At 40.5% G+C, this 23,219-nt stretch overlaps 1 protein-coding gene across 6 annotated transcripts in view; it reads right to left on the bottom strand.

Annotated features, from left to right (window-relative positions):
* Nucleotides 1-3,958: 3,958 nt before the first annotated feature.
* LAMA2 (laminin subunit alpha 2) overlaps nucleotides 3,959-23,219 on the bottom strand; it is a 459,384-nt gene continuing 440,123 nt past the window's right edge. For all 6 annotated transcript variants that reach the window (XM_081140004.1, XM_081140000.1, XM_081140002.1 and 3 more), the window contains 9 exons: nucleotides 22,235-22,411; nucleotides 21,837-22,005; nucleotides 14,500-14,612; nucleotides 14,001-14,190; nucleotides 11,937-12,092; nucleotides 10,011-10,164; nucleotides 8,779-8,909; nucleotides 5,702-5,924; nucleotides 3,959-4,322 (listed from right to left, as the gene is read on the bottom strand). In XM_081140004.1, coding sequence (XP_080996130.1) covers nucleotides 4,168-4,322; nucleotides 5,702-5,924; nucleotides 8,779-8,909; nucleotides 10,011-10,164; nucleotides 11,937-12,092; nucleotides 14,001-14,190; nucleotides 14,500-14,612; nucleotides 21,837-22,005; nucleotides 22,235-22,411 — 1,468 coding nt within the window. In that variant the 3' untranslated portion in view covers nucleotides 3,959-4,167. The remainder of the gene's footprint in view (nucleotides 4,323-5,701; nucleotides 5,925-8,778; nucleotides 8,910-10,010; nucleotides 10,165-11,936; nucleotides 12,093-14,000; nucleotides 14,191-14,499; nucleotides 14,613-21,836; nucleotides 22,006-22,234; nucleotides 22,412-23,219) is intronic.

The following is a 23,219-nucleotide window of genomic DNA, read 5'->3' as shown; positions in this document are numbered from 1 at the left end:
CAACTGCCTCTATTTAAGTATGTTGTGAATATTGTTTTATTTTTTTCTATTCATTTACATAAGTGGTAACAGTCACTACTCAAAATAATTTCTCTGATGTACATGTCACTCTTCAGAGAACCTGAAATGTGCTGATGCTACATATATATATATATATATATATATATATGTACATATACATATGATTGATTTATTAATCTATTTATTTGTTTATGCACAAAGGCTCTATATTAACTTGCTAAACTGCCATAGCAGAGTACCACTGGGTAGCTTAAACAACAGAAATTTATTTCCTCACAATTCTGGAGGCTGGAAGTCTGAGTTCAAGATGTCAGCAGGGTTGTTGTTTTCTAGAGGCCTCTCTCCTTGGCTTGTAGATGAGCATCTCCTCTCTGAGTCTTTGCAGGGTCTTTTCTCTATGCCTGTCTGTGTCCAGATTTCTTTTTATAAGGACATCAGTGGTGTTGGATTATGGCCCTAACCCATATCACTTTATTTTACCCTAATTACCTCTTTAAAGGCCCTATCTTCAAATACAGTCACATTTTGAGGTGCTGGGGGACTAGAACTTCAACGTATGAATTTTGGAGGGTCATCATTCATGCCATGACACTTTCACTTTAGTAATGGACATAAATGTCATGCTCACTTAGGTTACTGGCACAGATGCCAAAGAGTGAGTCTGAGCTACCACCCTGCATATCAAGATTTCAAAACAATGGAATTCAGGGCCCAGCCTGTGCATCCCTTCCCTTTAGGTGCCCCTTGGGGTCTGAGGTATCTAATCTCAGTCAAACAAATGATTATAGGACATGTTTGTATCTCTCTCAATTCAACAGAGATGAAAAGACACTGAAAAACAGATAAAAGGTGCATCAGCAATAAGTCATATCCTTAGCAAGTGGTAGTAAAAAAGAAGACTACTCTGTGCTTGCAAAAACTCACTATTGTGTTTTGTTTCACGTTAATTAGAGAAATCATTTTTACATACAAAATAATTCAGGAAATAATTCACATAAAGTCGAGTTTCAACTTTTCAAACTAATCTTTTCCTCTGTTAAGCAGAAATTCTAGAAGAGTTCTGTAGTTGGGGACAATAGGCTAACCTGAAGGAGAAAACAGTTATGATTTATAAAACCACTAACTGAAGCTTTAAGTGTCTGGCAGCATTCTGGTTATTTGGAGCTAAAATCTGCTCTGTTTCTGATTTTCCTTTATCAGTCGTGTTCACCATGGTAATTTCAGTAAAACTCCTCTTGCAAATGTTTTTCTTCTAAAGTACAAAGTACCGTCTTAAAGAAGAAGGCTGACAACCTGGTAGGAGTGGGTGTTTGGAAAATTAATGAAAGTATTCTGCTTTCTTCATGACTGCTGTGGGTGGCAGGAGATGAGGAAATTACTAAGGGGATACGGTTGGATGAAATAAACATTTGATCTTGTTTTGGGATAAAAATTAATCTAATTTTTGAGGTAGAAAAATAGTTGAAAATGTGCTAGGGAAACTTTTTTATTTAATTCCCACTTTGGAGTATGGATTGGTAAGGAACAAATTTAGCCAACACCTGATTCAGTGAATTCTGCTTGGGTTTAGATCAACTTTCTTGGGTCTACTTGGAAACATAACTAATGAGACTTGTGGCACACCATCAAATCCCCTCGGGTTCCTTCTAGTTTCCCCCCCTTAAACGTGGAGGCAGTAGAAGCTCAGGAGTTCTAAGTACAATAAGACTCAACTGGAGTTGTTCAGAAAATGCCAAAGGCAGGGCCCTACCCAGAGATTATACTTTAAGTCTGGAGTGATATTCAGATATAAGATTTTATTCTATTTTCTTTGTTTAAGTGCCCAAGGCAATTTCAATGTCTAGCTAGAGATGAGAACCACTGTATTTATTGATTCAAGGGGCCCTTCCAACTTTACCATTCTAAGGCACTTTACCTACAAATTGACTTCAGCTGGACTTAACTCTGAGAGGAGTACCAATTAAGTACCCTGGCTTTCAAATTATCTTTCTGTTCAGTATTCAGGAAAGAAAGGCACTTGCTTTTAATTTAGGAACCTAGACTCTTTATTCCTGTTTATCCACTCACTATCCAGAATAAGCCCAAGTCGCACCAGCATTCAGTGCAGAAGAAATGCCTTCCCTGTCAGAGCACATTGGTTTTCGAACAATTTTATTACTTAAAGTTTGGTCAGAAGGGCTTAACTAGATTCACCATTATATATTTTAATATATTATGTATATAAAAATATATTCATGTTTTTATATATTTTATATGTATTATAAATTACATATATTTTATGTGTGGAAATGGTCAAGACAAAGTTAAAAGTAGGATTCTCAAGTGACTACAACTCTGTGTTGGCATAGTGGATAATTTTTCTCATTAGAACAGTGGTGCTCGTTCCTGATGGCACATTAAAATTGCCCAGGAAGCCCTTTTTCTTTTTAAATATGTGTTCATTGATTTTAGAGGGACACACACACAAAGGGAGAGTGAGAGAAACATCAGTGAGAGAGAAACACTGATCAGCTGCCTCCTGCATGCCCGCCACTGGGGATTGAGCCCGTAACCCGGTCACCTGCCCTGACTGGGAATCGAACCAGTGACCTCTCGACCTCTCGGTGCATGGGGTGCCACTCACCCAACTGAGCCACACTAGCCAGGGAGCCTAGGAAGCCTTTTAAAAAATCTTCGTGCCCAGGCTCCATCCTGGACCAAATTAGAATCGCTGGACTGGGCACCAGTTGGCTCTCCTTAGAGCCTCCTAGGTAATTCCCAAATGGAGCCGTGCTGAGGAGCGCTTGGTCTAGAATGAGGATCTGTGAGCCAGTGACGCAGCTCTACAGTGTGGCAGCCGCTTCCTTGGTTAGAAATGGCACCTTCCTTCCCCTGGGGACTGTTGGCCTTCTGCTCAAATTGTGAGGGAAATCGTTCTTTTAAATGTTCTGCATTACTGGACGACAACTGTCGCTACGGAAGACAGCAAATGACATGCTTCCTCCTCAGGATACTGAATAAGCGGTCTTCTCACAGAGCCCCGGAAAGAGAATTGAAACAGTTGGTAAAATAAGCGCAACAGACAGAAAATTTCTAGGAAATGAAATTTTTAGGTCATGTTACAACTAAAAATGTTCAGTAATGTATGCCTTTTAAGTTACTGGTTTATTGTTTTCTGGTAAGTAAACAATTCGTTTTCGTGTCATTCCTCTCTACCTAGTGTAGATTTGTTATATCCACTGAAAACTTAGAGCTCAAAGTGTGATACTGTTATACAAAATGTGTGCTTAATTGTCATTCTGGAGCTTGGTTCTGGTATCTACCCAAAGCCTATAAATCATTCTCAAACAAGAAAATCAAGTAATTAAGCTCTCTGGCCTGAATCGGATCTATATTTTCTACCTTCAGCATAAAAAGTATTCACTCATAGAGCTAGTTAAACTCCCTTTTAATGAACTTGGATCAGAGAAATGGCTTGCTAATGCTTTCACAAACACAGGGAGTGTGGGGGCTGATTTCTTCCCAAACACGCCAAATCCACTGTTGTTTCAGTGGTCTGCACAGAAAGTCAAAACTGACATACATGAAAACGGGTGATAAAGTATTAATAGGAGTTAGTAAAAAAAACAAAAACCCAAAGCGTTGTCTTCACAAACTACACCTGAGCTCTTCTTGAGATCACTCTAGGCACAGGGGTGGGGAACCTTTTTCTGCCAAGGGCCACTTGGACATTCTCGGGCCATACAAAATTATCTATTTAAAAATTAGCTATAAAAAAGCTCCTAGATTTATTGAATTTTGAGTCCCGCCTGCGGTTGCCTTGGAAGTGCCAGACCAAATGATACAGCCTGTGATCAGATGTTCCCCACCCCTGCTCTAGGGCATGTTGCAAATTCAACAGTTTATGGTCAGTTGCCTTTTATTCTAAAAAAAAATCACACAAAACAAGCAATTATTTAGAATGAAATAGTTGGTTTAATATTCATGGACTTGAGAAAGAACTTGAATTAAAATTCAGTCTGGGATCTGAATTAGCACCATCTGAATACAGACATAATTCAATATACATGCACAAATTAGTTTTAATAACATACACAGGTAAAATATATTTGTTTTATTTGATATACTTGTTTTGAAGAACCCTCCTTGGGGTTAAACTTATTTTTATTAAGCTGGGCATGATACAGGTTGAACGCCTCTGAGTTCCAGGGCCTTAGCAAAATTCACTTCCAGCGGCTTGCCGGTGCCTTTGGTGAGCCTCAGGGATCGGATGCAACCTCTGAACGGAACGTTGATTGTCAGGCCAAACTGGTTAAGGCCATCTGAAAAGCAAAGCCAAGAAGGCTCAGTTTTGAAATGCAGCTGCTGTACGAAAGAGCATGTTTCAAGGTCAGCTGCTGGTTTGAGATTAAATTGGGAAGTTGTTTAATGCAAAGTTAGTGATTCTTAGCTTTACTAACAGCAAAACTTGCAGAGAAATGTCAACTTTTTATAGTAATATATTATAAAATTTGGAGACATACATTTTAAGACATCAAACAAATAATTTGGTTTGGAATGAACACCTTTACAGTTATGACTTACAATGATTAAATTTGACTTAATAAAACAAAGCAATGGATCAAATACTTTACCGAATGAAGACATAGGCTTTTGGTGGTGACTTCATTCCTTTCTTACATTGCAAAAATAAATTCCAAATTATAAAATTGGTTGAAAACTCACGTAAAATCTTCCTCTCCTTAAGTAGAGACTCCTTCCCTCAGCAGGCCTACTAGGTGCTAACTAGGATATCATTTCACAGACTGTGAATGAAGAAATATTATCTCCTTTATACTATCTTGGGGTTTTTCCTGACTGAAGCAGAAGCAGGTCTTGTTAAGACCTACTTGTTAAAATGAAGCAGCTTTGGAAAGAGGAGCTCTGAATTGGTCCTCATTAAAACCCTGCATCTTTTTCTCAGTCAACCACTGCTGAATATACATTTTGCTTGTTGTTGTTTTTTAAGCAGAGGAGCTTAACTATAAATGGGGACAAAAGCTTCTCTTGCCAAAATGCTGAAGGACCCTTCCAGGAGTCTGTGTTAGTACGGTACTTATTAAGAGGCACTTGGCTTATTTCTCATCAAGTTGGGCACTCTGGTTTATAGGCACTTTAGGTAACTCTCTGCAGTTCACATGCTATTTTTAATGTGCTGGAGAGTGATTTCGAATACAGATTTATTACTTGGGTTTCCCTGTAATATAAATATAAATTCTAAAACAACCTAAGGGGGAAATTAGCTACATTTAACCCAATGATTTCCAGAACTTGAGGAAATAAGTTCCATAACATTTTATGATTCCTCGGGTATATTAATTTTTAAAAATTCAAAAAGAACACCAACTCTGGCCTGGATTATTTTTAAATGCCTCATATCTTTTATAAGCCAAATTCATTTCCACTATCCCCCGTCGCCCCATGAATAAAACTTTGGGGGCTATCATGAAAAGTTCAGTCTCATGTGGTTTATATAAGTAATACGCTCATTTTATACACTGGAAATTTCAGGGAAGGTGTTATTTATGGGAGCAGATTCTAAAGCTAGGAAGCAAGTACGCTTATGCACACATTCTTGGACATATTTATAGAAATATAAATTTTTAAAAAATCATGAAGATAATAGAACAAAGGAATTCTTACTGGGGTAGACAATGCTCACCTGGGAAACCTCCAACAAACACAGGGTCATTGGTGTCGGCTGATGTAGACGCTGGGTTTGGGCTCTGGGCTTCCACCCGGTTCCCGTCTACTGTCAGCTCAATGCGGTGTTTGATCTTGTTGGCGGTGACTGTATGCCACTGTCCGTCACACAGATGCCCTGGGATCCCGGCATCATAGACGGCAGTGAACCGGCCGGCGCCATTGTCCACGTGAAACATAATCTAGAAAGTAGGAAATTGAACAATCACAGATGGTTTCATTAGAAGGGTATCGTGATGGTTCCCATGATAAAAATGGTCAGGTCTCTAGGAAAGACATCAGCGGGAAGAGTTTGACATGAACGTAACTGGGGCCTTAAAAAAAATTAAAAACTTGACTAAAACTGAAACACAAATTTAACGACCAGGAGTCACAAATTACGTTCTTTGCTTTTGGACATTGTTGGGAGCAGTAGGCAAGATGTGTGAGGCTAGCACTAATTCTGCTTTTAGAGAATGTGAAATATAATTTGAGACTAGCTGACAAAAAAATAGGACCTAATATAAACAGGGAAAATTCTACCACAGATCTTTTTAAAGTGTGATGGTTCTTAGTGAACCTTATAAAATTTTTCTAAGAGGTTTAGAGTGATTCATTAATTTGGCTTACAAATTCATTTTAAAGGGTTATTGTTTTTTTCAACTTAAGCTTTTGATGTTTTAATCATATGTATTTTTTTTTTTTTTCTTACGGATTCCATTTTATATACAGGATTGAGAGTTACATAAATTACTTTTTTGGGGCAGGCTTCATGTCACAGGTGCCAAAGGCTTTGAGCCAGAAGGCCAGTTAAATTCTTAACAATGAAGAACTCAGATTGGTAGTTCTTGCCTAAATGGGAAAAATCTGTTTTCAGTAACATGGACTGGTCCCTGAAATTCGAGATGACAGAATTCTTTTGAAGCTGATGAAGAAAAGAAACATACTGAAACATTAAAAACAGCCAATTTGGCAACACATTTGACAAAGTAAAAGAAACAGGAGTTTAAAAGGAAGATTAAAAGTACAGGAAAATAGGTGAAAAGTTTGTAAACGATACAGTGGTGAAAATATTAGTTAGATTTTTACTATATTGGCTGGAGTTTGTAATAAAGGGATTTTGCATGTAAATGAAGCTTGGTGAGAAACCCACATGCGTTATAGTGGAACTTGATACACTGACAAGTTGCTAGTAACTGTGATTATAGGCAGGTGATGAAATGAAGCTTATTCCAACAAGATGTAGGGAAAGCATGTTTTGAAAATCTGGCAAAACTATTAAGTGTTGCTTATTTGTTCCCCTTTTAGCCTCTGTGCTCCTGGATTTTTATTTTATTTTTTGCTTTATTGCCTTTGAGGATGGTTTGAAGACTGAGAGGAGGGAGGCAGGAGGCAAAGGACTGCATATTTTAGGTCACGATGAGGTGTTTCTTCTTGGGAGGCAGCAACACCCAAAGGGTGGAAATATGAACACAGTTGAAGTATGGTTTCTATTTAATAGCCAAAAAGAAAACTTACGAAATTTCTTGCTTTGCCTTACTCTTTTTACCTGCTTCTATAGTACGAAGTATTATCATTGTAATTAGCTGGTTAATATTAATAAAGGAAAGAAAGCAAAGGGGAGTCAGACGTGGCAGGCATGGTCCCCGGGGAAGCTTCAGCAGGAGGCTGCAGCTCGCAGGGCAGTGCTCCTCCGGGGGGACGAGCCCCCTCCCTTCCCATCCCACACTGCATTGCTGGGGGAGAAGGGGAGACGGGCACATGCTCAGCAGGAGCTGGGTGGCGCAGGGCGGTGCTTGCCGGTCAGTCTAGCCTGGGGAACAAAGGATTGGCTGGCGGGACCCCATCGGAAGCTCAGAGAATTTTGGAAAGTTAGCTGGTTAGTTTGAAGAAGCTATGGGCTAAAGTCCCCAGAGAGCTCCCTGGCTGTCTTGTTCTCTCTTGCGTCGTGTCCCGCACCTGCCTGTGTGTCGCCCTTCTCTCCATAGCCCCGTGGCCTCAGCAGCCACATGGCCCTTCAGGCCTCACATGCAGGATGCTGGACTGAATGGTACTTTAGCATGGAGCAGAAGCTATGGGCAGTGGCCTTTGTTCGGGCCCTGCTGAAGGCACGGTTGGACTTTCTCCGTGGCGGGACGGAGGGAAATGGGACATTGGAAATCCAGGGCTTTATTTCCACTCGAATAAATACCACTCATTGTCCCGTTCGAGTCTCAGGAAATTCTTCCCTCCTGACATCACAGGAAATCCATGTCCACCTAGGACAGTCCCACTGCAGGTGGCTATTCATAGGCAGCCAAGGACTAAAGTGGTATTTCTATTAGATTATCCATTGTAAGCAGATTCACAAAATACTGTATATTATACTAATATTAATTTTCTCTTTTTTAAATCCTTACCTGAGGATATTTTTTCCCATTGATTTTTTTATAGAGAGCAGAAGGGAGCGAAGGGGAGAGAGAAAGAAACATCTCACATCGTTGTGGGGCCAGGGTTGTGGGGCTGGGGATCAATCTAGCCAGCAACCAAGGTACGTGCCCTTGATTGGGAATCGAACCTGTGACCCTTTGGTGCACAGGCCAGTGCTCTAACCACTGAGCAATGCCAGCCAGGGCTAAATTTTCTCTTTTTTGAAATGGTATCTGCATGCTTTTAAATAGAAATTGAGAAACCAGTATGTCTGCCAGCCACTGATTATTATAAGAGGCAAAGACAAGACTCCTTTTACTCCCTGACTAAAATCAAGACTTTCATAGACTTTACTCACAAAGATGAGAGTAACAGTGTACTTTTGGTGACACAGTAAGAGCTTGAGATCTAAACCTATTCAATCTATTCTTAGTCAACACAATCGGCTTACTGTAGTATTAGCACATTTAAAGTTTATACCAATCTACAGAATAAGTGTATTAAAAACACACATAATTGAGATAATACAGAAGAATGAAAAGGTACAATCTATCTTTCTTCCAACAAAGAATAAAGTTCAAAGTAGAGTTTCTACATGAGAGCAACAATACCATAAGAAATCAGAAATATTTAGACAGCTGACATTACCTTTTCATCAATCATTTCAATACCCATTCCATCCATTTTCTGGCTGCTGACTCCCAGGAGAACTCCAGTGGTTCTAGTTGTGCGGAATTCAAATTCTACAAGGAGGTCCAACCCCACTTTGAACCCACCAACTGTAAAATAAAGATTAAAAAAAAAAAAATGCAGATTAGAGTTTAGGGATTGTTAATTCAAATTTGTATAAAGGAACAATTTTACTAGATTTTAATTCAGATGTTAGCCAGTTAAATAACTAAGTTCCAGACTCTCATATGGCCTATACTTCCACTATTATATTATATAACACACGTTGTAGTTATTGCTTATTTTCTTGGCTGTCTTTCCCCCCAGAATGATTTCCAAACCAAAATTAATCTTTCTTCTAAATATCCACAAAACCTGCTTACCTGTCTTTTATAGTTTCATTCATTTTACTTGCTTTCTTGTGATGTATAAGCATATAGAATCTTACCTACTGAGAGTAGTACATTCTTGAAGAAAGAAACACCATCTTATTTACTTCTGTTGCCCATGATGTCTACATATTATGTGCTCAGTAATTTTTTTTCTAACGAACAAATGCATGTGTCTGTGGTAGCCATGGGACTAAATATTCTGTCTTGATCTATGTTAATGTCATATTTTTTGTTACTATGTAGAATATACCTCATGTTTTTCTTCCTAAGCTGTGCCTTCCCTATCAGTGATTCAGATCTGCACTGGACATGTTCCTTGGAAAGGGGGAGATACTTAAAGTCAGAGCAAGGTGTCAGTAGCCATCACCATGAACAAGAAATGGGCACCAGTTGGTATGCATTGTGTGTGAGGGGGAGATCAGGAAATAAAGCCTGGCAAGGAATTGAAGAAAGAAATAAAAGAAATGTTATCTCATCTCCATGAAGGTAGACAGGGAAAACTTAAAAGTAGATAAATTATATGGTCTAAACATATGAACCTTCTTGCAGAATTATATTTATTTTGCTGTTATTGATCTCCGGGGAAGGAGATGAAATAAACTTTCCAAATAGCCTTTTACTTTATTTCTTCTATTAGTTCTTATCAGAATCAGATACATTAATCTTTCAGAGGCATTTTTATTACTTCTGCACACTTTTATTTCTGGTTTAAATAAAGGATACTACTTTAGGACCACAGAGACTTTCATGCTTCCACACAAGCAAGTTAATATTGGTACCTAATTAATATTCCACAGGAAGAAAATGAATGCCCCTCACCTGCTTTGGCAAAACCTGTTCCATCAAAATATGTTCCTTTCTGAGCATTTGCAAAACATGTCCCAACATGGAAGCTGGAGGTTGGCTGTTCCAGGTCAGCAGGGGCCTCTGCCATCTGTAGATTCCTGATGCAGCCATCAATGCTGTAGGTCACCTGTTATGTCAGAAGAAACAAAATCAGGTTTTTGCCTCTGTGTGGAATGCAATCATTTGCTGGGTGCTCTACGCATGTCATCATTGGTCATTTGTCTTAAAGCACCCCCAAACTACCTGGATTGCACTGTCACCCCAGGCTTCACAGCATGAGCTGAGAGAGTCCTGTGTTGCTCCTCTCGGCTGGGATGCTTCCAGCCTGGAATATGGTAGTTCTGAAATTCTAAATACTGCGCAGAGCTAAGGGCCCATGTGGGCATCATAACTTTTAATTAGCCTATGTTTCTATTAATAGTTTTTCAACCTTGCTGTATATGCATTTTACCGTAATCTATGTTCAAATTCTGTTTGAAAAGATAATTAGGTTTGGTGCAGTGTTTCTTCCTTATGAAAATATAATGAAAGCCGTGAACCCTTTCCTAAGAAAATGCATAAACACATAAAACCTGAGAGTCTGCACAAAACATCCAAAGTTTAGGGACTGTGGAAATAAATCAGTCATACTCGGCTCCATTATATTCCATCTGGTTTTAGGGATGCAATGTAATCGCTCTTGCCATGCTCACTTCCGACGCTCTCATTTTGATAGGCTCAGGTAGCATATCCAAACTCTATGAGAGGAAGGCAGTATGGATCATCCATAAGAGGAGCCAAGTGCTGAGAATCAGAACCACGATGAGCATCGTCTTTGATGAGGAACAGCTCCACATTATCGTGTGTTCTGACTTGCGCATAGAGATGTATCACATTTGTATGGAGCATGTTCTCTAAAAACACAAATCCTCTGTGCTTCTTAAATCATGCTTTCTAATACACGTGTTTATTAGGTGTGTAGAATGCTGACATCTTGCATAAAGTATTGTCATATAGTGGCCTCTACCGGGGGAGCAGGCTCCAACATTCATTATTTGGTTAACGTCTCTCAGTTTTGTGTGTGCTTAAACTTTGCCAAAATCCCGCTTCGTATGAATTCATTTTACAACATTCAATCAAGGTTTACACAATGAGCTGCTACTTGAAACCTTAAAACTACACTGTTCCAACACTGGTTTGCTATTCCCATGACAAATGCATTGGTTTCATGTTATCTCTTGTAAAATACACGCATTATCTAGAAGTATGTTTCAATTTTTGAAGAAATATACAAGAGAAGTCCTGTGCAAAATAAATAAAAATCATGCTTTCTAAAGCAAACCAGGACACACATTCCGACAAAAAAATTATTTTGTGAATATTGACTTACAAAATTGTTAAGACTTTAAATTCTGAATGTAGTGTTGGATAACCATAATCTAAAAACTGCATCTCTCAATATTTGCTAACTCTCCAGTTCTGAAACAGTATCCTCAATGCTATCTCCATCACCCTCCTTGGTGTCCCATGCTCTCTACACTTGGTACTCTTTCAAGTACCTTAACTATATTACCTCACCTAATCTTTACAGCAAACCTTGTGTGTTTGGTATTATTATTATTCTATTTTACAAAAGAGGGAACTTTGTCAAAGAAAGATTAGGTAAGTTGCTTAAGATCACATAGCTAGCCAATAGTTAAGCAGGTATTCAGAGGGGGCCTGCCTCCAGCATCCACACTCCGCTCTGTGATATTGCCTCTCCTAGTCAAATCTGTCTGGAAGACCTTCTGTCTCTTCTTAGAAAAGGTGACTTCCTTCCTAATTATAAGTGGTCATTGACCAATGTGACCTATTAATTAAAAATACATACCTGACTCAGCCAGATTATTTAGGCCACAAAGAAACAAATTAGACACTTACTGGACCAATTCTCCGGGTAGTGTAGTTGATGGGTAGCCCACCAACATACAATATCCCCACAACATCCAGGATATCAGCTTTCTTGGGACTGACGGTTCTGTTGGAGGCGTCATCTACGTAAAGAATTCCTTCTTGCTTAATTCGAGTAATCTTAATCTACAAAAAGAAGAAGAGCTATTAATGCCAATCATGGATACATTTCAAATATGCAGAGGATAACGCATAAGAACTTGAAGGATATTCTTCAGGAAAAGCAAAAATAACTTACTGAGTGTCTAGATGCGCTAAGCCCATAATATAAGTGAAAATCTTCCTGGATGAGTTTTAGATTGAAGACTCGTCTAAAGGTTGCCAAGTAAGCATGTTGTAAGGAACCGGGCAGACTGAGAGCCCTGTCATGACTACGTGAGCTGCAAAATTCATGTCCGATTTTAAAGGCGCATTAGTTTGATTGAGCAGAGCTGGGCGCCCCAGCACAGTTTCAGATGCGCGGCGTCCCTGTGCCTGACAGGCCTCCTCCCGCAGCCGGAGGGGAGCGCGGCGTCCAGGCTGCCCTGCTGTCCCTGCAGCCCCGGTCAGAGCAGGCCAGGGGGGCGGGAGCCGCCGACGCTGAACTCGCAGCAGCGCAGTGAACTACCTTCTGGGACGGAGTGAGAGGGGGCGTGAAGGCTGGCTTGAGCGGAAAGACCTTGAGTCTGAATTTAGAAAAAGGCCTGTGGCCCCGCGTGGAAGGCCGCAGTAACAGCGATGGCTTAACAACGAACCTACCTCGGGACGAGAAGACCCCATGTTACACTTACTCTGCTTTGCGAAGTAATTTTAAAAAAAAGCCTTCAAAAATAAAATCCTTTCTTAATGTGTCCGCTCATTGTATTTAAACTTTCTTTTTCTTTCTTTTTTTTTGGTATTTAAACTTTCTTTCTTAATCCCAGACTCACTGCAGCCCAACAATGTCTTTTTCTCAAGTGTCATAATTACTATCCTATTAGCCAAATATGAGACTAAACCCGAATGAGACTGCCTTTATAAAGATCAATATTTGCAAATCATAAGCTCCTGAGCAAATAGAAAGATTCCATTTTTCATTCCAAGATAACGAATTGGTTGACATCACATTTTTATTATATATTTTTAGGCTCTTTAGCTTTTTATATGATATGCTAATCATATAAAATGTTAAATGAGCATTTAATAAGTCCAAGCATGTCAACATATAAAATACAACATCTAATAACATTATACTCTGAAAATTAAGCATTTTATTGGTCTACCTAGGGAAACTTTACTTCACAGGCTATCACAGGTGTGGAAACAAACTCTGAGTTTTCATTTTAATCAGGCAGTATATTATCTACTTGTAGTCATGCCAAAGAGGACAGTAAGCTGGCAAATGAGCCTTCTGTGCCCATAATAGTACCAGTTTCTGGGTGCAAGGCCAATGTTTTAAAAGTTGTTCCAAGTGACTGTCTGTGGAAATGATACCCTAGAGCCCTTTAAACTCGATACAACAGATTCCCAGACCCTTGGTTTTTACAGACCAGTATGCGGTGGGATGGGAGGATAATTCTTAAGGCCCATTTTAGTATTGCCCACTTTTAAGTTTGTCAAATATAATTTCATAAAAGAGAGGTCCTTTTGTTACCTTAAAAGTAGAAAAATATAATCTCAGAATAAATATTATTCCTTTAATTGAATTCATAGCGCTTTATCACGAACATGCTTCATTGCCCATGCCTCCCTCTTCCAGCAGCAAGAATGTCTTCAACTACCTGGCCCTTGTCTGCAGACAGACGTTTGGGAAACACAGCTGTGTAGCAATGATGGAATCTTGTAGCACCATGATGAGGCATGTAAGTGGTCAAATACAAACCTACCCAGGTCTGATCACATTTCCAAGGTTGGCAGTTGTTTACAGCACTCGCTTTATTTTTAGCCTGGGCTACCTTCCAGGAGCACCAGGTCTGTGTCTGCACTGGCAAAATAGTTCTGGCGCCAGGGGAATGCTTAAGGCTGCCATCGAGAACCCGCCCTGTAGGGCACTGCCAGCATCCTGGGGACTGTTACCTTGTGCCACTGGCCATCATTGATTTTGGTGGGGATCATGGTGTTGGTGTCACCGCTTCCTAAGTCATAACTGAAGTAGGGAAATCCGTTTCTCAGCTGAACAGTAGCAAAATCCGCATGATTGATCCGTGCCATGTAGAAGAGCAAGCCTGATTCAGCTTCGGTTCGTACCTCGAGTTCAATCGTGAGGCTATGAAATAAAAGCATGCAAAGTAAAAACAGAAGAATGAGCCTTCTTATTCTAAGACAGAGTGGCATCTGCTCATGGGTGAATTTTCGTACAGGACAGTTAAACCTTTCCTGAGATGAGGACTTTCCAGCTCTGCTGATTTCCTAAACCGGGCTCAGACAAATATAACTCTATTCTCTCCTGTACTCAGTGAATTTAAAAAAGCTCACTTCATTTATTAATAAATGTAGTTGATTAAATTTGAATAAATGCAAATACTCAGTATTTCCATTTATCAGTTCTTGTCTCTTATCTCGGAATAATACGTACCGGTTTTTAACTTTGGTGTCGTCAAATGCAATTGCAATGTGACTGTTTTTCGAGAGCCCGAACTGCTTGCTCCCTATCAAAAGAGCTGGTTCTGGTGCTACAGCACAAGGACCCTGTAAAATACCAAGGAGAGGAACAGGGGAGATTATGGACCCGTCCTTTAAAAATGTTATGCTGCTAATTGTTTCTTCTATTTTAGTTTAATGTCACATAATTGTTTTAAGTTCCTTAAGAATAAAACAGTCTTTCAATCCTGTATTCTACCACATAGCAGGTATTTATAATTAAATGTTTGGCTAATGTGAATCAGTTTTCTTATATTGTACCTTTGAATTGCCTAATGAAAATTCACTGATTAATTCATGTTTTCATTATCCTCTAAAGAAAAATGTTGTTTATATTTCTGAGAAAACTGGAATTCCCTTTTCAATTATGAAGAGTTTTATTCTTTGAAGCTCGAACAGGGAAAATGACAAGCTAGCCATTGGGTCATAGGAGTAGAAAACTGTGTTCCTTTCTGCCCTCCCCATATCTGTCTTCCACTGCATGACTTTTTCTTGAAAATTATGTCTACTAGAAGGTTTCCATGAATTTAGACTTTCAAGATGGTGTATCTAAACTTGCAAGTCAGCCCATTCAGGTCCTTAAGCAGTTGCTAGGCAACCCGGCACTTTTCAAAAAATGTAACCCACCATTCACCATTTCAACTGCCACTGTTCCAAGATCCACTTCCTAGGGTGCTTATGAGGGCGGGCTTGGAGGAGTGGCACCTGCGCGTCACTGGCTTTAATGCTCTGCTGTTATTAATTCGAAATTCTTAATCATTTTTGAACAAGGAGCCCTGCATCTTCATTTTGCTCTGGTCCCTGCAAATTAGAGAGCCAGTCTTGTCTGGGTGGACCATGTTTGGCTACTGTAGCCCTCAGCTCAATAGCTAATCAAGGCTCCTCAAATTACCAAGCCACAATTCCTTTCTCTGTTCTGTATTTTCACAAAATAGCTCAATGCACAAGCTGCTTAGGAAGTCTTTTGGAACATGCAGTACATGAGAAAATAAATAACCTGCACTCTCTCAATAACACATCTGTTTTTAAGATCTGCACTTAACAGCTCTGGATGGGCCACTGCCCCAGTGAGCGCTGACTCAGCATAGGCTCTCCAACAGTCCAGGGCATGCAGAGTGTTCTTTCCAAATAGTGTACCTCAGAGATGACTCATCAGCACACAGGACATTTTTACTTGATGAGGAAAAGCCTGGCTCTCTTTGCTCTTGAGCTTAGCCGACTAGAGCACTCTGCCACAGCAGGTAAGAGGCTTTAAGTGTTTTGAAAGGTTATAAAATTGGTCCTCATGGAAGCAGTATTTCCCTTCCTGCTTTCCAGGAGATGGTCAGTTACAAAGAGCAGGCTGTTGCTGAAATTCACACAGATACCGAAAACCCAGTGGGTAGAACAGCAATGTGCTATTTATTCACGCAGCTGAACGGCCTCTCTTGGAATCAACATACGGCACCTTTCCTATTACGCAGCCTGCAAAAAGAGCCCAAAGAGCAAGGCTTCAATGATGCTATTAATAGAATTGGAGTCATTTTCATCCTTTCACGATATTTTTGTACAGAGGACCATCACAACAAGCACAAGCAGCCTGCGGTCCTCCTCAGAAATCCCCAAGAATCCTACCTGCTGGGAGTCCACTGATTTTGGTTAAATGTCTCTAAACCCTCCGCTCTGAAAACCGAGGGATGGAAAAGGTCAATGGATTCTGAGGAATTAAGGAGCAATAACGTGCCGCCTAAAAGAAACCCATCGGCACGCTATTTCCATGTTCTTGTTACCACTGTGGTTACTCATCTAGTTACTACATATAAGCAAAATAAATTTTCTAATGTAGTTTGTAAAATTATCAGAGTGGCAATTGTAAAGGTTAGGTATTTTATTGGTTGCAGTTGTTTGCCATGGAGAGCTTTTATCTTAATATATCTAGGGCATTGTGGCCGGGACACCATGATAACCTGGCTTGCTGGTATCCTGGACAGGTATGTCCAACTCTCATCCTGAGCTGAGGAGAAAGCAGTTCTCTGTCAATCCTGTCAGATTTTCTAAATAAAAAAAGGAGGTGCTTACATGATTTTAGGGAAACCTTTGACCAGGAAAGGACAGGAGTTTTGTAAGGATCCTTTTAAAAAGCACTATATAACACACCACTTAAAACTTAGGAAGAAGAGAGCCTGTTGGAAGGTCCCTGCAACAGGTGGATCTTGAGCAGCAGATGGAAGGAGTGGCTAATAAAACAGTGTCCCCAGATGGACCAGTGTCATAGCAGAGAGTGGTAAAAACAAATGGATCTCACTCTATTAGGTAACCCCAAAGTATAAAGGTTATGCTAAGTTCATTGTTTGTTAAGGACATCCAAATGGGTGCTTACTATCATGAGTTTGCAATGGAATGGATATTATGGTTATTGCTCTAATAAAACTTCTATTACCTTCCTTTACAAAATTGGCAGTTGCAAGAGGACTGAGAAGGGCCAGTGTGAGAGGTTTTATATGTACCAACTTTAAGATTTAAATGGGAAGACAATTCTCCAACCTCTAACCTGGTAATGTTTTTCATGCAAGTCAAGGGGACTGGATGGTGTCTGCTCTGCGTCTCTTTCCCCCCGGGGGGAATCTGAAACCAGGGACAGCATTTTCTAGAGGTTTGCGGGCTGCATTCTCCCCTCCCCCGGGCCCCTCAGAGGGTGGAGCTGCTCACCCTGCCTCTCAAGAGTCTTTTTTCCTTGTAACATTTTAAAGGGGAACTTGTGAGATGGAACAGAAAGTGCCCTGTGGTTTCTGCAACCGTAAAATGATCTCGTTGTTAAGGACATTTTCAACCCTGTTGCCCGTAGAAATCTAAGTTAAGAAAGAAGGGTAGGAGGGTCTTCTACTTTTAAAGAATAGTTGTTGCAAGATGAATCTTCCTCCCCCAAGCCAATGAGAGCTTGAGAGGAGGCATCGTCTTTATGGATGTGATACTCTGCCTGACTTAGTTCGGAAACACTGGTCTCTGAAATGTGTTAAAACAATAATATTAACAATAAAAAAAAAAATGTCCATGTCAGTAGAGGCTCATCAATCTCAACATGTTACAATCCTGCCACCTTGTGGGGACTCTTTAAAGTACTACAAGCACGTAGAGGGGAAACGTGTGGAAGGACAGGATCGGCCTGCTTCCTGTTTGTCCCTGCTCGGCAGGTGGCGAGTTGTGGACAGACAAGCCGGGGTGGGGAGTCTCAGTGTGGCGATGCCCCTGTGGTGAGGGCGGTGGCGAGGTCGGAGAGGGTTCTGAAGGCCGGCGTGCTGCCCAAAGCCACGTTTAGGCCCGGTGGAAGGGCAGCCGATTAGCAATGGAGCAAGAACACCTCCACCCTCACACCGTCACTCATTTAATTTCAGGTCAGAATAAAGTAGTGGTCATTTCCAACTGCTGGCTGGCCGCTGACATTTGGAAATGAGTTGTTGGCTTCAGGATAGCACATGACTGGTGGATATGCCTTCCTTGTATTTAGATTGGTACTGAGCAGAGATTTAAATTGCATTTATCACAACTGGCACCTTTGTTCTTGAGAGCACCAAATGACAAATGATCATAAAAATTGCATCTTTTTTTTTTTTTTTTTTCCCCATGAGTCAACAACCCCCTGTAACAAACGTGGGCTAAAATCACATCTGAGAAGTTCGGTGTTCCTTTGTGATGATCTCCTTTATAGGTGAATACCAAGTGGAAGATACTTTTTGCAGCAGTGAGTTTAATGTTCTGAAACATAAAATCCCCACTCAAGCTGTTTATTGAGAAACTGAATGTGTAAACTCCCTGCACACAAGCTCTTTGGGTAAGCATTGGGCACCTGCAGTAACATTTACACACTAATGCCTGGATAATGATTGCTTGCAGTATGGAAAATGTGTGTTTCCCCTTTAAATACATATCAGTATCCAATCGATTTATCCTTCAGCCTGGGCTGTACTTAGTTTTTAAATTCACAGCCTTAAAGCTGCTGGAGAAATAGCTTTCTTTGCTCTACTCTTTCCTTCTCTGCTCACTTTTCCCCTCCAACTCTCAAGAGCCCTCAACAGCACAGGGACTCTTCATGCCTACTTAATGTGGCTCTTATTAGTGATCGTGTTTTAAACTTTGAGGTTCCAAGTTCAATTTTCTAACAAAATTCAAGTAAAAAAAAAAAATGCAGTCAGCTTGTAGTATACAAATCCATGCGGGCCACACTGGTTATAAAGACTTGCGATAAACACCGCATATGCTTGCAGAGAGTCTGTCACGTTTCGACAAGTTTCTGTAATACTGCCAGTCCAGTCTCTTATCTCCCCCACCTCTTGCCGTCCTCCGTGGGAAACATCCACAAATCCGATATGTGGACATGGTTTATTCAGCTCTAAATGGGCTAAAGAATAAGAGAGAGGTGGAAAGAGAAGATGCTACCCCACTATCAAACGAGGAGATAGAGTAAAAAGCTCTCTGATCTATGATGTTCGGATGTGTTTATAATAGGATTGATATAATCCATTTCACAGGGCAGGGATATCTCAAGGTGCTCTTAAATGGCCCTGGAGCACAGTGACTGTCCTCATGCTGTACGTTGCTGGTGGGAGGGGTGTGCTGGTGAGAAGAAGGAAATGAAGGAACGGAGCACAGGAGATGGTGCCTGTCAACGGCGCTAAAACAAACAGCAGATTCCTACACGGGCCGTTCCCACTTCAGGAATTAACGTCTAAGTCTTAATTCTTAAATATAAATCCTGACTTAAAAATGTTTTCCTCACGTACGTAATGTCACAAGTACGTCGACATATTTTGCGTTGTTTCATTGCAAGATTTTAAATATAGGAGAGCGGCAGCATAGTAAAATTTGCACTTGATGGACCCGTTTCACACTTGCAGCTACCACTAGCTTAATGGTGTTGCCTGCCATGCTTCCAGTTTTCAATTTTGAAAGCTAGTGGGTTCTGCTTGCAGCTCACACTCAGCACTGATCTGGACTATAACCTCCACACGTATTGCCTTACTGTGTGACTTAGGTTAATATCTCTTTCTCAAATCTCTGTCTCTTAGCTTCTCTCTCTCTCTCCCTCTCTCTGAGTGGCAACGATAGTATATTATTCACCTTTGCATTTCGTAGGCTCTTAATAAATATTTGTTATAAAATAGTCAAATCTTTTAACTACTTTTTTATATTTTACTTTTCAATTACAGTATACATTCAATATTATTTTGTATTTGTTTCAGGTGTACAGCATAGTCGTTAGATAATCATATACCTTACAAAGTGTTCCTTCTGATGTTCCTTCTGATATTTCTAGTACCCAACTGGCCTCATCTATAGTTATTACAATATATTTTTAAAAATTGATTTTTAGAGAGATGGAGGAAGGGAGAGGGAGACAGAAACATCGATGGGAGAGAGAAATATTGATGGGCTGCCTCCTGCACCCCCCCCACTGGGGACTGAGCCCACAACCCAGGTGTGTGTCCAGACCGGGAATTGAACGGGTGACATCCTGGTTCATGGGTTGATGCTCAACCACTGAGCCACGCAGGCCGGCAGTTATTCCAACGTTAATGACTGTGTTCTCTACGCTGTACTTTTCATCCCCGAGACTATTTTGTCACCACCCATTTGTACTTCCTAATCCTTTCACCTTTTTCACCCGGCTGCCCTCCCCCCCTCTGGCAACCATCAGTCTGTTCTCTGTCTGTGAGTCTGTTTCAATTTTGTTGTTTGTTGATTTTCAAAGGACTTCCACATATATTATCTCATTTGAATCTTACAGCAACCCCACGTGGTGGGCCAGGTGGGTGTACCATCCACATTTTACAGAAGATAAAGTGATGCTTGAAGTAAATGATTGGTTTTCCTGAGAGAAGACCATTTGGCTTCTCATTTAATCAGTACTTCTAGTGACAAGGAGCACACTTCTTCACAGACCTCCCAATTCCATCATGGAAGCTAAGGAAGGGAATAAGGCATTCGAGAGTTTTCAAAATCTGCACTCAGGGTAACTCAACCCATCCACTGGGAAGCATTATAAACATGACCCATGTGTTGTCAAGAGTGCGGTGAGACCCGCGCTCTCTGACACACTGATGGCCAGAATGTAAATTGGTGTAACCTTTAGAAAAAGCAGTTCAGATGTATGTGTTGAGAGCCTTAGGCAGATTCATCATTTGGCCCCATAATTCGCTACCTAAGAATCTATTTAAAAAAAAAATCTATTAAAAAAATAATCAGAAAGAGAGAGTTTACTGTACAGGGTGTTCAACAGAATATAGTTTCTAATAGTGAAAAACCAATGGGGAAGTAGTAAAACCAATGGGGAAATTCCAAAGATAGAGCGTTGCAGTGATAAGGAGCCAGACTCTAGAGCCGGACCCGCTGGATTAAGGTTCTGATCCTGCCATTTACTGGCCGTGTCAGTGGGTGAGTTACTTAGGCGAACTAGTTCTTACCAACATGACTAAAAATGGGGTAATATCTATTTACAGAGCTGTTATGAAAATTGCATATAATACTGAATGGAAATGGTTTAGGAAGTGGCTGGCACATAGAAAGCACTTAAAAGTAGTCATTATGTTCATTACTATATAGTAATTGTGTCATTTATTAAATGCTTAGTATATGCCAGGCATTTAACAAACATTAACTTTTTAAATCTGCATAATAGCTCTTTGATGTATGTGTTGTTAATATCCTCACTGTACAGATGAGAAAACTGAGGCATAGACTGGCTAAGTAATTTCCCAGATTCATACAGACAGTAGGTTGGAGCGCTGAGATGTGGACTCAGGCAGCCTGACTCCGGAGCCCATGCTCTAACCAAGGATATTCCACTCCCCATACCCTGAAATATTTTGTCTCTATACATGTGCGTGCACATGCATGGACACATACACGCACATACATGCTTATATAATCATATTTACATCATGGTTAGAAACAGTTTAAATTATGCATTACCAGTTATTAAGAGCAGAATCCCAAATGGAGATCTACCATGTGAAATGTAAGTAGGGTTGCCTCTGTGTGTGGTATTATAGGTGGATTTCAATCTTGAAGACATTTCTGTGCTTTCTAACTTTTCATCTGAAAACATGTGCCATTTTATAAACAGGGTAGTGAAAGGAGGGCAGATATATAAATAAAAGTTATCCAAGCACTATGTAAGGAGAATAGGTTTTCATGGCAGGTTGCCCCTCCTATAATTCTAACAATAAAGAATAGTAAGTATTCTGAATGAACTTCCTTCTTAAAATGACTACAAATTATAAAGCTCTAAGTACTTACATGCGCCAGAACAGGAGTGGGCGTGGGGAAGGCTGGGGTGGGCACTGACTCCGGCTGGATGACTACTTCAGCTGGAACTCCTCCATCTCCATCCTCAAGGGGTTTCTGATGGGCACACCGCCCAATGTCTGCATTTTTGAAGGATACAGGCTGTGCAAAGTCCATGGGGCTAATGGAACATAATTAAAATGAAACATTTTCTTATTTCTCATTGTTTCATTTCCTTACAATCTAACCAAATTACCCTCCCCGGTTTTACTGGCCATCAGTGCAATTTTCTAACTCTAACTTGAAGCTCTTCACTGTTTCCTTCGCCCTGTGGTTTTGGGCAGTGTGGATGCAACAGTGATTCTCATACCAAAAAAAAAAAAAATGTAGTAGCACGGAGATTCACTTACACAGAGTTGATAACGAGGTTCCATACACAGCCTTCAAAAGGAGGAATGTTTCTGAGTGGGGAAGGTTGGAATTCAGGTGGAGCACCGCCCACGAAAAGCTTTTTGACTTCGATCGGCTGTTCTGCCGTCAGGTTTTGCGTATGCCTTCTGTCTTCATCCACTTGAACCGTGAAGATGCTGACAAAAGGTTTAATATAAACAAGTATAAAAAACACATAACATCCAATACAATTGGAAATCAACCTCTTTCATTCTACCCTAACCCCTCCCTCCATTAGCTTTTAAGTGAGCCCATAGTCGATGATCAGGTATTCTACATTAAACAAAGGATACTGTTTCTCAGGCCCTGAGCCCTCTGCCTCCCTCCTTAACTCTCCCTGAGAGTTTATTTAAAAGAGGCAATGGTGTAGCTACAACATTAGCCTCTGGTGGCGGTGACAACAGTGGTCCCCAGCCCAACACATGAGCCCGCAGAGTGAAGCTTCTGCGCCGTGGAGCAGTATCTAATCCGATAAGGCTCAGTGGGTTTAGCACAGCATGGGGTCACTTTTCATTTGGCTATTTCTTGGTTTGTGCTTGCTGTTATCTTCTTACTAAGGGACAAAATGTACTCTTGAGAGCTTAGATTGCAGGAATCAACAGTAGGCACTTACAGGACATTTTAGAAAAAATGTGGCTGCTGGCTTTTGCATAGAAGAGGCAGGCAAGAACACCAAGCTGATTGTTCCTTGCAATGATTTTTTTCCCCTTCAGTGGCTGTTTCATTAATTTCCCTAATTTGCTTATGAGAGATAACTCACACACTACTAATTGAGAACCTCACGCTACTTATGCACAATCCTTGAATCCTGGGGCAAAGAATCAGAGGACACAAAGAGTTCTGATGATGAAAACGACCAACGGCATTTTCTCTTCTGTTCTACTGATTTTTTTAGAGGGAGAGGAAGGGAGAGGGAGAGAGAGAAACATAGATTAATCAGCTGCC

The sequence above is a fragment of the Miniopterus schreibersii genome (assembly GCF_964146895.1).
Source record: "Miniopterus schreibersii genome assembly, chromosome: 6".
Taxonomy (NCBI): domain Eukaryota; kingdom Metazoa; phylum Chordata; class Mammalia; order Chiroptera; family Miniopteridae; genus Miniopterus; species Miniopterus schreibersii.
This window is presented reverse-complemented; position numbering and strand designations above follow the sequence as displayed.